Genomic DNA, 12575 nt, shown 5'->3' on the forward strand with positions numbered 1-12575 from the left:
CTGGCTGCAGTATTACCTAAATTATAAGCTGCTTTTCCCAACACTGGAACTCTCCAGAATGCAGCAGTTTACCTTTCCAGTCCTGTCTACCACGACTTTCGTCTTTGTTATCATGTCCTGTACATTTCATTTACAATGAAGTTATCATTCAGTGAAAAACTCTTAAGTTCAGTCTAAGTCCTTTCCAACCTGTCTGGCACTGCCTCCCTCACTTTGATGGCACTATCCAGTCCTTTCTCCAGGGTTTTGTAAGTCTAACTTCCACAGGTCTTTCAAGAATCCATTTTATTCCTTCCATCCTTCAGCAGGTGTGACCAATGTCTCTCTCCTTTTGTATTTATAGTATAACACTTATCACATCTGCCCTCTAGGATAGATACTTGTACATCTATATTGTGTTATCCAGTTTTGCATCTCTAAAGATGGCTTTCACATAATAGGCATTCAATACATGCTGGAGTGAATTAAACAAGCAACAAGGCAAGAGCAACATTCTCAACTCAATCAGAATGCTAACATTAAATGAACTTCTGAGGGATCAGGTAGACAGTGGATGTGAATTCAGCCAGAGGGATACATTCACTCAGAAATATTTTATTAATGTCTCAGAGATGAATCTGTCACAAAGTTTTCTCAACTTCTCCACACTCTCCAGGCATGGACTTTAAAGCTGGTTTTCAACCTTCTATATTTCCCATTCCAACAGTTACTGTAATTTGGGAAGGGGGGGTAGACAATGTTAAGAATCCCAAAGCAAACAATATTTTTAATCAGCAGGTAAATAAAAGCCTGGCTATCTATAGGGTCTGGTACAGATGGGCACAGTATGATTGTCTGTAAGTCCTTACAAATGGACTGGTAAGGCCCTGCTGTTGTGTTCATAGCTCCTTCCTTAAGAGCAGCCTTATAGAAAGGAACAAATACAGGAAGGACAGAGGCACAGTATAAAAACACAACATATTGCTCCTGTCAGGAAGGACAAACAGTAAGTGGCACAGTGAGGGACTGTGAGGGAGGAGGAATGTTCCTGGGGGTGGAGGACTTAAATATACAATCACTAATATAAACAAAATGTACACATATCCAAAGTATACACACAGTATGGATGAAGATTCTACACAGTGTGTTAAGTACTTTGTATAAATGATTTTAAGTGCCAAGACAACTTAGCAAAGACTAATCACATGATACTCCAACTGCAAAGCAAGTATTTATGCTAGTGAAAAATTAATTTGGGAATTTCTGCAATAAACTTTTTGGTGATTATGTGCTCAAACAAGAAGGTGGCCTTTATGTTACACAGATCTCTAATCAGTGGTGTGCAGAGTAGTTGTTAAGAGACATTACAAGCAGTAACCTAGTTATGAGCACAAGTAAATGTCACAGATTACAAGCAGTACTCCAGTTATGAGCATACCTAAAATGTCATGGATGCTAAAAGTATGGGAGCCAGTATTGGCCAAGGTGATGCAATCCTGCAAGAGGTAGGCATGCAGTTGGGATGAGTTAATGTCCAACAAATGTTACAATGACTCTACATTTCATGCAAACTTCTCTATGCCCACCTGGTAGCATCATTAACAATGTGGATTTCCTACTCTGTCCCCTAAAAGACATGAATACAAGACAGAAAACTGGAGGACTTACATGGCTAATTGTTAACACAGCCAGACACAATGCAGCAAGGCACAGGTTCACCTACATATACCATTATACAGGTTATTTCTCTATGTAATCAGTTTGCTTTGAAATTCTGTTTATTTTATTTTGGATATTTAAAGGCATTTTGTGAAAAGGGGCTCGTAGGCTTCACCAAGATGGAATGGATCTGATGAGCACAAAGTCTAAGAGTGCTCTTGTAAACAGTGAAGCCAGCAAGGAAGGCAAGTTGTGGCCATTACAAGTGACAGTCACTCCTCCTCAAGGATGTTATGACCAGTGAATAGTCTGGCATCACAAGAATACAACTTCCACGAGCAGGGTTACTATTGTTGGTGTTCAAAAGCTACAGACCTCATAAGACTCTGATTAATGCTGAATACCCTAAAGCAGAATTAAAACTATGATGTCCACCTAATGTACTCAGATCAGTCAGGGCTTACTCTAATACATGTGAAATAAGTAAAGATCCTGAATTAAATCACTCCTAGAAATTGTTACTTGTTTGAATTAGGTCTTCTAGATATTTCAAAATAATTACCTAAACCTTCAATATAAGAAAACAAAAAAGAACAGCCAGGTGTGGTTGTGCGTGCCTGTAATTCCAGCACTCAGGAGGCTGAGGCTGGAGGATCACGAGTTCAAGGCCAGCCTGGACTACATAATGAGTTCAAGGTCAGACTGAACTACATAGGGAGACCCTGACCAAAAAAAAAAAAAAAAAATCACACACACACATACACAAACAGGGATCATCTACTGTGTTCCCTTCAGAGAGAACCATTCTAACTCCAATATGTGAATAGAAATAGCAAAAACAGCTGATTTGTCCTCATTTCTATCCAAAGTGGTGCAAAATAACCAAATACAGCTACATCAAAATGGAAAACAATCCAAAGGTAATTCACATTTTCTAGGGAATGAATTTTAATACTGTAGTAAATGTTAAGGTGTCTGACATTCTCAGATTTGACATATCAAATTTACACACACACACAGATACACACATACAGAGGCAAGTAAGATCCATTTTCAGAAGGAATCAAGCAAATGATTTCATCAATCTTTCTGCAATAACTTCCTTTGACTTAAGATTTAAGATCAAAGCAAACAATTATATATAATATCTGGGTCCCCCAAATATAAATTTAGATTATGAATGAAGTCACAGACACATAACAAAGACAAGCAAGAATTGGTCAATTTATCAGAGTTTAGTATTTATAATATTACATTTTACGATATTACCTAGTTGAACTGGGTACAAAATGAGTAAATGCATTCCAATTCAAAACAAAAAGTGTTTTTATAAATTGGAAATAATTCTGAAATAGTTCCAGTCTTAAAGGTTGAAAGGGGAAAGTATGTCTACTTTGTCTACTTCCCACTGTTCCATTTAGAACTTCTGTGTCTTCCAAGCTTTTGTGGCAATCAAATCAGGATTTTATAACATCAGATTAATATTTTGACTTTCAGTACTTTAGAAAATATGTTTATGGTTTAAAAGTAATTTGAATATTTTAAAATTTAACAAAATAAGTGATAATTTTATTAGCATTCCATGAGTATTTTCTACACTTTGTTACCAAAAATATATAGTTTTTATCGAAAACTTAAGTATGCATATCTGAAATTTTGTTAATAAAATTCTGACTTTCCTACAGTGCTGTTATACAGGTCAGTTACAGGAGATGGGCAATATTTTATATAATGAGGATGTTTAATTGATGTTTTGTTTCTCTTTTTTTTTTTAGAACAATGGTCTTCAAAAGTGGGAACAATAGAGTCATAGAATAAAAAACACAAAACAACAACAACAAAAACTTCCCAGATGGTGTGACAGAAAAGATAAGAGTGTCTCAGGTCATCAAAATCTTTGGCTTCCATACTGACATGGCTATAAGAAACTAAAAAGGGGATATAGAGAAAAAAGAGGAATTAACTAGTAGGATACTTATAGATTTCTAATCTTTGATGTCACCTCTTTTGATTAGGCTAATGATCTATTAGCATAAGGATCTAAATTATATGTAGTGAAATGTGTGCAAGTTATTTAAATCTTTTCTATGTTTTGATCATTTTCTTAAAAACAGATATTCCCAGACAATCATTAAATAAAATTATTTAAATCCAATGAAAAATACACCACTAATTATTACAGTACTAGTATAGATTTTATAGTAAAATTAGTAATCCAATACCACAATGAAAGTTATCCAGAAAAAAAACAGTTTATCTCAAAATAATTTTAGCTGCAACCTCAAAATATGATTTGATTTTATGGTTATACTATAAACAGAATTCAAAAGTTTTAGTTGTGTTGACAAGTTGTGAGTAGTGTCATTTATTTTTCAAGCTATCACACTTCTTAATATTAAAAAAAGCAGTGAAATTAAAATTTATTTTGAACTGAGTGTGGAGGCTGAGGCAGGAGAATTGTGGCGAGTTCAAGGCCAGCCTGAACCATTTTGAGAGACCCTGTCTCAAAACAAAATAATAATAATTAATAAATAAAATTCATTTTGAAAAAATCATTTTGAACCTCCAATTTCTTTTTCATTGATTGCTTTTGAGAATTATAATGCTGTAGGACAGATATTAGTATGCATATTTGAAGAAAATATAGTAATGTAAAATCACACAAGAACACACAAGTCATTTTTTTCTAAGGTTTAATTTTAACTAATAAATTTTAAATGATGAATATAATGCCAATCCAAGTCTTTGCTTATTTGTAATGCACAAACTACATTTTGCAACTTGTGGATGAAATACATTCTTTTTACCATTAGATAGTTTTCACCCTTATTTATGGTCTCTTTAATTTTTTCCCCTTGAGTCCTTTTTCTTCAATAGTTTAACAAGTCACTTTTGGATTGGCTAAAGAGCAATCCTAGAACAATAATGTTTCAACTTGCAAGGAAGAACACCCTTGTTGAGTTGGTAGAACTCCACCAGCTGGATTAGATCTGTAAATCTGGTGTGGCCATCATCCAGAGTGTGGAACATCTCACCATCCTCTTCAACCTGAAACAGGAAAAGCAACACATTGGGAAAGACAGTATATTAGCCAGAAGGACACTCCCATTCCACTGCATACTATTTCTTCATACACCAAAATTGACAAGTTTATAAAATTAAGCAGGATGAAAAGAGCACTGCAGCATGCCCACTTCTTTTTTACAATGTCACTTGCATTGAAAAGAATGGTCTTTGAAGCAACAATGTGACTTTACTATCTCTATCCTTGTAATTCTCCTAGTATTTTGTTTAGTTACGATAGTATAACTATTTTGAATCACTCAACAGTGAAATATCTGTACTATTCAGTATAAAAGCACACAGAAGAGTTTAATGTTCTCATTTACAGAAATTAATTTCCATTTCTAAATATTGTCTATTTCATGCCTCACTCGATATATTAAAATGAATATTCACACAATTTATATCAGCAAATTGATTCTAAACCAATCAAATAATATACTAATGGAATGACAGTTGGGTTTTTTTTTATGGGTTTTGGAGGAGGGGAAGGTTCTGGCATTAAACAATTCAGACTTGGAGATACTGACAATATAATCAAAGAAACAGGAAAAATACTTTATATACCCTTTGGATAATTCCAGAAAGAGACAAGCAAAAGGAAGCACTAGCTATTTAGCAATCTTACATAACGCCTTCCTGAAAGCAGACTGAATCTATTGTACATGACTTGATTCCAGTGTACACAACACACACAAACATAAATGCACATGCATGTAGATGCACAGCAGCAGAAGCAACAGAAATCTCAAAGCAAACTGTGTTACCCAGAAGTAGAAATCACAGAAATTCTAAAAATATTCTTAAAATAACTTCGATCAGCTCTATAGCTCCTGAGTTTCCATCCATAATGATTAAAAACAAACCAGCAAAAGAGCGACATCAAAAAAAATAATGTTTTTGAGAAAAGAGAGCGGAAAGAGCTTTAAAATAATGTTTTTTAAAGAACTGTTAGGAAAATTCAGGAGATTCTTTAGTGGCCTTTTAACAATAGGTGGCATAGGGTCTATAAGGTATTGCTAAATCATGTTTCACAGAAAAAAGGAAATTTAATTTTTACAATTCCTGTATTTCTTATATTAATTCAGGCTCATAAAACCATTTCTGTCAAACTTAACTCAAGTCAAAGCACAACCTCCCGTACTATATTTAATAAAAGAAACAAAAGAAAACCAAAGTTTCCAAAAGTTTATGCATTAAGATCATTTCTAATATATGAATGTGAAATCACAAATTACTTACTGGTATAATTTGAAAGTGCTTTATTTTTTGTCCATGACTCATTGACAGTACGAAAGTTTTGGGGTTACTCTGACTATCCCGTACCAAGAAAACTCTAAAGAGAGAGAAGGAATTTCAATATGTTTCTATATTTACTTATGGATTTCACAGATAGCATGTAACAAATCCAGGAAGTGTATTCATCAATGTGGTAGACAGGGATTCCTTTACTCTGTATTCAGTGGGTAAGATTATCTACTTGACAACAATATGTTATAACAAAGACTATCATCAGTTCCAATGTAATTTTAATAGGATAAATATACAGCCCATTTGTCAGATTGTTTGTTCACAGTAAGTAATATAATGTTATGTTGGCATCAATAATTAGTACTACATGCTTTTTCCATTGGGAAATTGGGTATTGCCATGTAACTCTTTATCACAAAGAATAACACATTGGTATGTTGTATTTTCCTAATGTGTCATGTTAAGTCCCTGAAAAGAGATAATTATTTAGAGTGAAATAATTTTTTACCCCCACTTCTACACTGGATCCATTTTCTTCTTTTGATTCTTGTTTCTAGTATTACATACACAACAGAAGTAAAAAATGAATATATTCTAAAAATAAATCTTGAAATTACTTATGAAATGTAAACAAAATATTTTTAGTAAAGGAAGCACCCTCAGACATGCACTTTAACCTTGAAGAATGCAATGGAAAAAGCTTCCATAACATCAAACTAGGAAAACAAGACCTGGCCTAATGGCCAAAGGAAAAAAGGCTGCTGGACATGGATTCTTATTTATTGGCACTGCAGTGGAAGACCAGTTTTGTATTAATTACTGTAAAACACACTGTAAATGGTCCCTGCTGGTGACTCCAAGACAAACCTCACTGTGCCTGGGCAAAGAGGCAGCTAAATTTGAGGCTTTACAGATGTCTGATGAGATTATCAATTTCATTTGTGCTGTGTGAGATTCTGACAGTGTATCACTGGGTGAGGGGACAAAAGGGCGTTTCACTGGTAAGCTAAACTGTTAATTCTTTTCCCCTTCCCAGGAAGATCTCCACTACCACCTAGTGGATCACTTGGCACCATCACGTCTTTTCAGAGAAATACAGAAAAAATTTAAAAATACAGATATTCAATTTACAAATATTGAGGTCAGAAATAAAGGGAATTCTAATACTCTAAAACATTTCAGTAATTTTTTGTGATTTATACTTTTCTTGGTCTCAACAGATTGTAACTCTGCTGATTACTCATATTTATACCCATAAAGACTATGATCCATGCATATAAAATTTTTTCTTAGAGTCTGTGAAATGCTAACTCATTATTAGTAATCTGTTATGTGAAAATGAATGTTTTTATCTAAATATCAGTATTAAGTCAGTTCAAATCCTTGTCATCATTTTAAGCCAAGCTTTAAAGATAAAAGTCCATCATCACTTGTTTAAGTTGAGACTGGTTTAATTTCTCATCCAAACCTCAACACAGGGCTGGGGATCTAGCTCAGTGGTTCTGCTGCTTGCCTTGCAAGCGCAAGGTCCCGAGTTCAATCCCCAGTATCAAAAAAAAAAAACCCTCAATACAACCTCCTTCACTTGTACTCCTTTTGGAAGCGAATTTAGCCAGTGTTATAAACAGCAGCTAAGTAACACTGAGTAACTTAAGAGGCAAATCCTTTAAATGATAACTCTTTCATAATACATTTTATATTTCTCTGTGTACTCCGTGGTATCTCATTACAATATAACGGGAGAAATTACCAAAAAGTACTCGTTTCATAAGCTTATATTATTTTTTGGCTGTTAAAATTTACAGAAAAAGCAAAAAGGACATAAACAAATGCAAAAAAAGTAAACCCACTCAAAATACATCAGAAAAAGCAGTGACATAATACACCCTGCATCGTACCTTACAAAGTACAATATGTATAACATGATACAAACCATATTTTGGAATCATATTAATCATACATTCAAATTAAAATGTTGATACCCAAACTAGTTTAATTTTTTCCTTCATGAATATCTGAGATGCTAGACTTGGCACAGAATGGATATTAGTGCTCATTGGTTAAAAACAAAGTATCCTATTTAGTCACCTATTCATTTACACAAAAATACTAAGCAAACACTGTGTACCAGGTATAACAAAGATATTGTTACAATATTAGAACCACCATTACAGACAAGGCACTACTGTTTGATTAGAAGCCAAAACTAAAAACTCTTAGTATGATGCCTAATTATTGTCTATAGGAGAAATCCAAATCGACATCACTCAAAACCAAAAATATCAAACTCACCCATCCACAAGTCCTTGCTGAATAATCAGTCTCTGAGCCTCATCTCTAGAAATTCTGTGGTGAAACCATGGCTGAGACCGATGGATAGCTGAAGAAATAAGATGAACAAAGACACAGGTTTGTTTGAAATGATCACAGTTTCCCTGTGTGGACTTCCCTCCTGATGCACCTGGTGACTGCAGCTAAGCACATCCACCTGCCCACCGACTCTGTTGCAATCAGACATACCCATGTTTGCAGCAGAGCTCTGTGAGGAGGCCGTGGGGCTACCATGAATGCCCAGGCGTAAACATCCCTTTTTCTGGGCAAGGAAGGGAAAAACAAACCTCAATTGTTTGGGTGAAAGAAACTGAATTCATAAATATTTTTAAAGAAAGTGAAAGTATTAGTTACCCTCCAAGCGAGTCCTTCTTCAACAGCAACTGAAAGGGCTTCAGTGGGATTCTCTATAACTCTGCTTTTCTGACCTGAGAAGTCCATTGCTACCAGGGAATTCTCTGATATACTTCTCTAGAAAAAGAACACACCTCACTTTGAGCCATGACAGTATCACTGAAAGTTATCTTTCAGTGCTTTGCTGGCAGTATGCTTTCACTCTAGACTGAGAAAGTGGCTATCAAGAGATTTAGAAAATTGAAATACACATTCAAGATTAAATGATAATATAAAATACTTTGGTTAAGTATGGTTATTTGTTAAGATAACTGAATTAAGTGCTGAATAAAAACATGAAAAACTTTGAATGAAAGCATGAAAACAAAACTTTCTTTTCACAGTCTTGGATAAAATGGCTAAACTCCCACTGAGAAAAAAGTAACCCTTTCTATGGTAAAAAAGCCACCTTCTGATTAAGCCTTCAGATTCATCAATTATCCATTAAATATCAAGTTCACCTACTTATAAAGCAGCTATTTTATGATATTCAAGATCCACAAGAGCTATAGATGGACACATATCTCCTTAGAAATAGTATTTATGTTTTATAATGGAGCAAACTAGAATATGTTTTTTATAAGTTTGTAACATAAATATTCAAATTCATTAGAAAATTAAATTTAGTGGAGTAATAATTAGAAGAATTCAACATTAAAATTTCCATGGTTTCATGTTCGAACACTTTTTTCTTTCTTTCGTGTAGTGATAAGGCACATGAACAAAGGAGAGCTGGAAAAATAAATCCGAATGACAGAAAAAGTGATACAAAGAAGACATCTTGGGGTCAGGGATATAGCTCAGCAAGGTCCCAAGTTCAGTCCCTGGTACTGGAAAAATAAAAATAAAAAAGAAGACTTCTCTATGAAGGCAAAATTTAAACAAGTGCTACACTCATTGTTTTTGCTAATTCCTACTCCTCCTCTACCTTCTCCTCTTCCTGCTTTTCTTCCTCCTCCTCCTTTTTGGTACTAGGGATTGAACATAGGGCTCTCTCACTGAGCTATATCTTCAGCCCTTTTTTATTTGGGGTCAGGGTCTTGCTTAATTGCTAAACTGCCCCAGCAGTTTGGAATTGTCATCCCCTGTCCCTGCCTCAGGTGTTGGGATTACAGGCATGAGCTACCACACCTGGCTAATAATTACTTCTTATGTTCATATTCCATGAAGTGAAACCAAGATATCCAACACTTGAATTTTGTTTTTATTTTGAGGTTCTGATTCACAACCATCTTCTAAAAATCGTGCCACCCCACAAGAAGTCACAAATCCTAAAGAAAAGAGGCAACTGTCAAAATCTAGAATCAAGAATATCATTAATTTTATACAATGGGAAGTTAAATTAAAATTCCCCCCAAAATTTTTAAATGAAAAATATTTAACATTCTCCATTAATTAATAGAAAACCAAAAGCAGAAGTGGAATACTATTTTTACTCAATAGGAAGATTAATTAAAATTCTCCAAAGGAAAAAAATTAAAAAATGGAAAATATTTATTCTCCATCTATGAATAGAACAGCAAAACCAGAAATGAAATTATAATGGTAAAGTGTGAGCTACCGTGCATCTGAGAGGTCATGGTTTTCACAGTTTTATGTCCTTCACTCTGTGTGGATTTAGCCTTGCCTCACTTGTTTGAAGAGATTACTTAGGCAAATGTAGGCTTCAAACAAAACTACCCAAGAGAAAATATTTAGCATTTCTTTATCACTGCATCACACCCCCCCCCACTTTCTTAGCATCTGTTATTTCTTCCCAAACCATGTGACAGTGATCCACAACCTTATATGGTTCTAGAGATCTGGTATGCAATCTTCCATTTGTTATAGGGGCCTTTATAACTGACAGCTGCTCTTTCCAGATAGAGGCTGTCTCAGTAATCTGTTTGCTGTCACACCTTAGTTTGACCTTCTCACTCGTGGTCTTTTGTGCAGAGCTGAGGACCACTCAGACACATTTTGGTTTCACCAACCTTAATGAGAAGCATCCACCTGCCCAAGCCAGAAAGTAACTCTCCTTAGTCCTAATGATAGCTTCATCCGTATAATAGCTCTTCCTTCATAAGCCTAGATTGGTTCTATAATCTCAAGTTCCTAATAACATAAACATACTGTTGGAAAAAAATAAACATAATCTGTTTTTTTTTTCCTTCAATATGGCAGGCCAGAATGTAAAACAAGATCCCATGTTCCATAATTACCTGGCAAACGTAGGGAGACTGCAAGATAAATAAGAACTTTTCATCTGCTGCATTAAGTACACACTAAGGGGAAACATGAAATACAGCAAATGTTCTCCACTGAATGGTAGGTGGTAAATGAAAAAGTAATAGTTTACCTTTGGTGGGCAAAGAAAAGGAAGTAAAGCAGAGTCTGACAAACTTAAAAGGTCATTTTCAGCTCAATTTCTTTCACATAGGAAAGCAATGTTTATAATACTCAGAATTGGTTATACTTCTCAAATATTTGTCCCACTTTCTAGCTTTTTCTTCTTAGAGAATGAACAAGGCAGGCCCTAAGAAAATGGTCTATGATCTTAATGTCATGGCTTCCTAAGAAAGAAGAGGCCTGAGTAAGCCTTGGATTAGCCAAGCCATGCTTTGAGATCAGATCCACCCACTCCACTTGTAGTGAGGTTTTCATGCAAAATGTTTTCCAGGCAATTTAGCTACCTGGAAACTAGTAGTCACACACTCTTTGTCATCTCATTTGAAGGATCTAGATAAACTTGCAGCTTAGTAATTAATGAGAAGACAAAATTTCCTTAGATATTATCTCTCATCTACTTCATACAGAACCATGGGATAGCAGCAATATGATGAAATTATGCAACTATGTTCTTATTTTACATTGCAGGACAGCAATGACTAGACCAAGGTCACACAAAATGCTTATGATAAAAGCACCAACGTGTCCTGTCTAGGGTTCTTTTATGTGCTACAGAATGGCAAGGTCAGGGAAGAAACTGAAGTTTAGAATGTCTATCCCAGGGTCAGACATGAAGAATCAAAAGAACTTGAGGTGGGGAAGATGGCAGAGTAAACTCCAGTAGCATATCACAGTATCTCTAAGACTTGAAATCACAACACCTGAAAAACAAGAACTTAGTAAAGAGAAAAGAGAAATGAGCGAAAACGCCAAGAAGAAAACTAAAAACCAGAAACCAAGAAAAAGCTCCAGAAACCAAGAAAAAACCAACAGGAAAACTAAAAATAGACACTGGAGAAACTGAAAACAATGCAGAGAAAAGAATGAAGCCATTTAGAAGGCTGACCCTGACTCATGGGGTGCGGACCTGTCTCCAGAAACACAAGATAAGCATGGATTGGGGTGGCAGTGCTGTCCCCAAGAAAAGCACATAGTTGTGAATTGCAATTACAGTGTAGTATTTTACTTTGAAAGTGGCTCTTTCTGCATGGCAGGCTAGACTTGGAGAAGAAATCCATTGCAGCAGGTGCCATATTTGGGAGTGATTAATCAGGAGCCATTTGGGGAAAGGGTTTAAGACTAAGCCACCTTTGGAATCAGAATTTACAGAAAAACTATTCTTCAAGGTTTCTGGGGTCACCCTACAAAGTAACTGGTTGGGAAACAGCTCCAAGAGCCAGTTCCAAAATAGGGGTGAGCTGGTCAAAAACTCTGAGAAGTTTAGGAAGCAGTGAACTTAGGCCAGGAAGGACACAGTGGTCCCATCCACTGTTATTAGAAGCCAGGCTGGGTGTGTGTGGTTTTCTGAGGGGGATGTGTCTAAAAGTGCTGGCACTAAATCCAGTAGATTGCTTCACCCTTGCCCTCACTGAGATAATAATTCAATGATAGGATTCTGTAACCATCTTAAACACATTTCTGCTGGCTTGAATCTCCGGTGGTACATGCGTGACTGTCCCATCAGTCCTCCA

General features: G+C 35.5%; 1 protein-coding gene across 2 annotated transcripts in view; it reads right to left on the minus strand.

Annotated features, from left to right (window-relative positions):
- Positions 1-4314: 4314 nt before the first annotated feature.
- Grb14 (growth factor receptor bound protein 14) overlaps positions 4315-12575 on the minus strand; it is a 137848-nt gene continuing 129587 nt past the window's right edge. For both annotated transcript variants that reach the window (XM_004835843.4, XM_004835844.4), the window contains 5 exons: positions 8638-8754; positions 8473-8545; positions 8245-8332; positions 5944-6037; positions 4315-4686 (listed from right to left, as the gene is read on the minus strand). In XM_004835843.4, the coding sequence (XP_004835900.1) occupies positions 4540-4686; positions 5944-6037; positions 8245-8332; positions 8473-8545; positions 8638-8754 (519 nt within the window). In that variant the 3' untranslated portion in view covers positions 4315-4539. The remainder of the gene's footprint in view (positions 4687-5943; positions 6038-8244; positions 8333-8472; positions 8546-8637; positions 8755-12575) is intronic.

This window comes from Heterocephalus glaber, unplaced genomic scaffold (assembly GCF_053883595.1).
Source record: "Heterocephalus glaber isolate CG9 unplaced genomic scaffold, H.glaber_assembly_v1.0 deba00000347, whole genome shotgun sequence".
Classification (NCBI taxonomy): Eukaryota; Metazoa; Chordata; class Mammalia; order Rodentia; family Bathyergidae; genus Heterocephalus; species Heterocephalus glaber.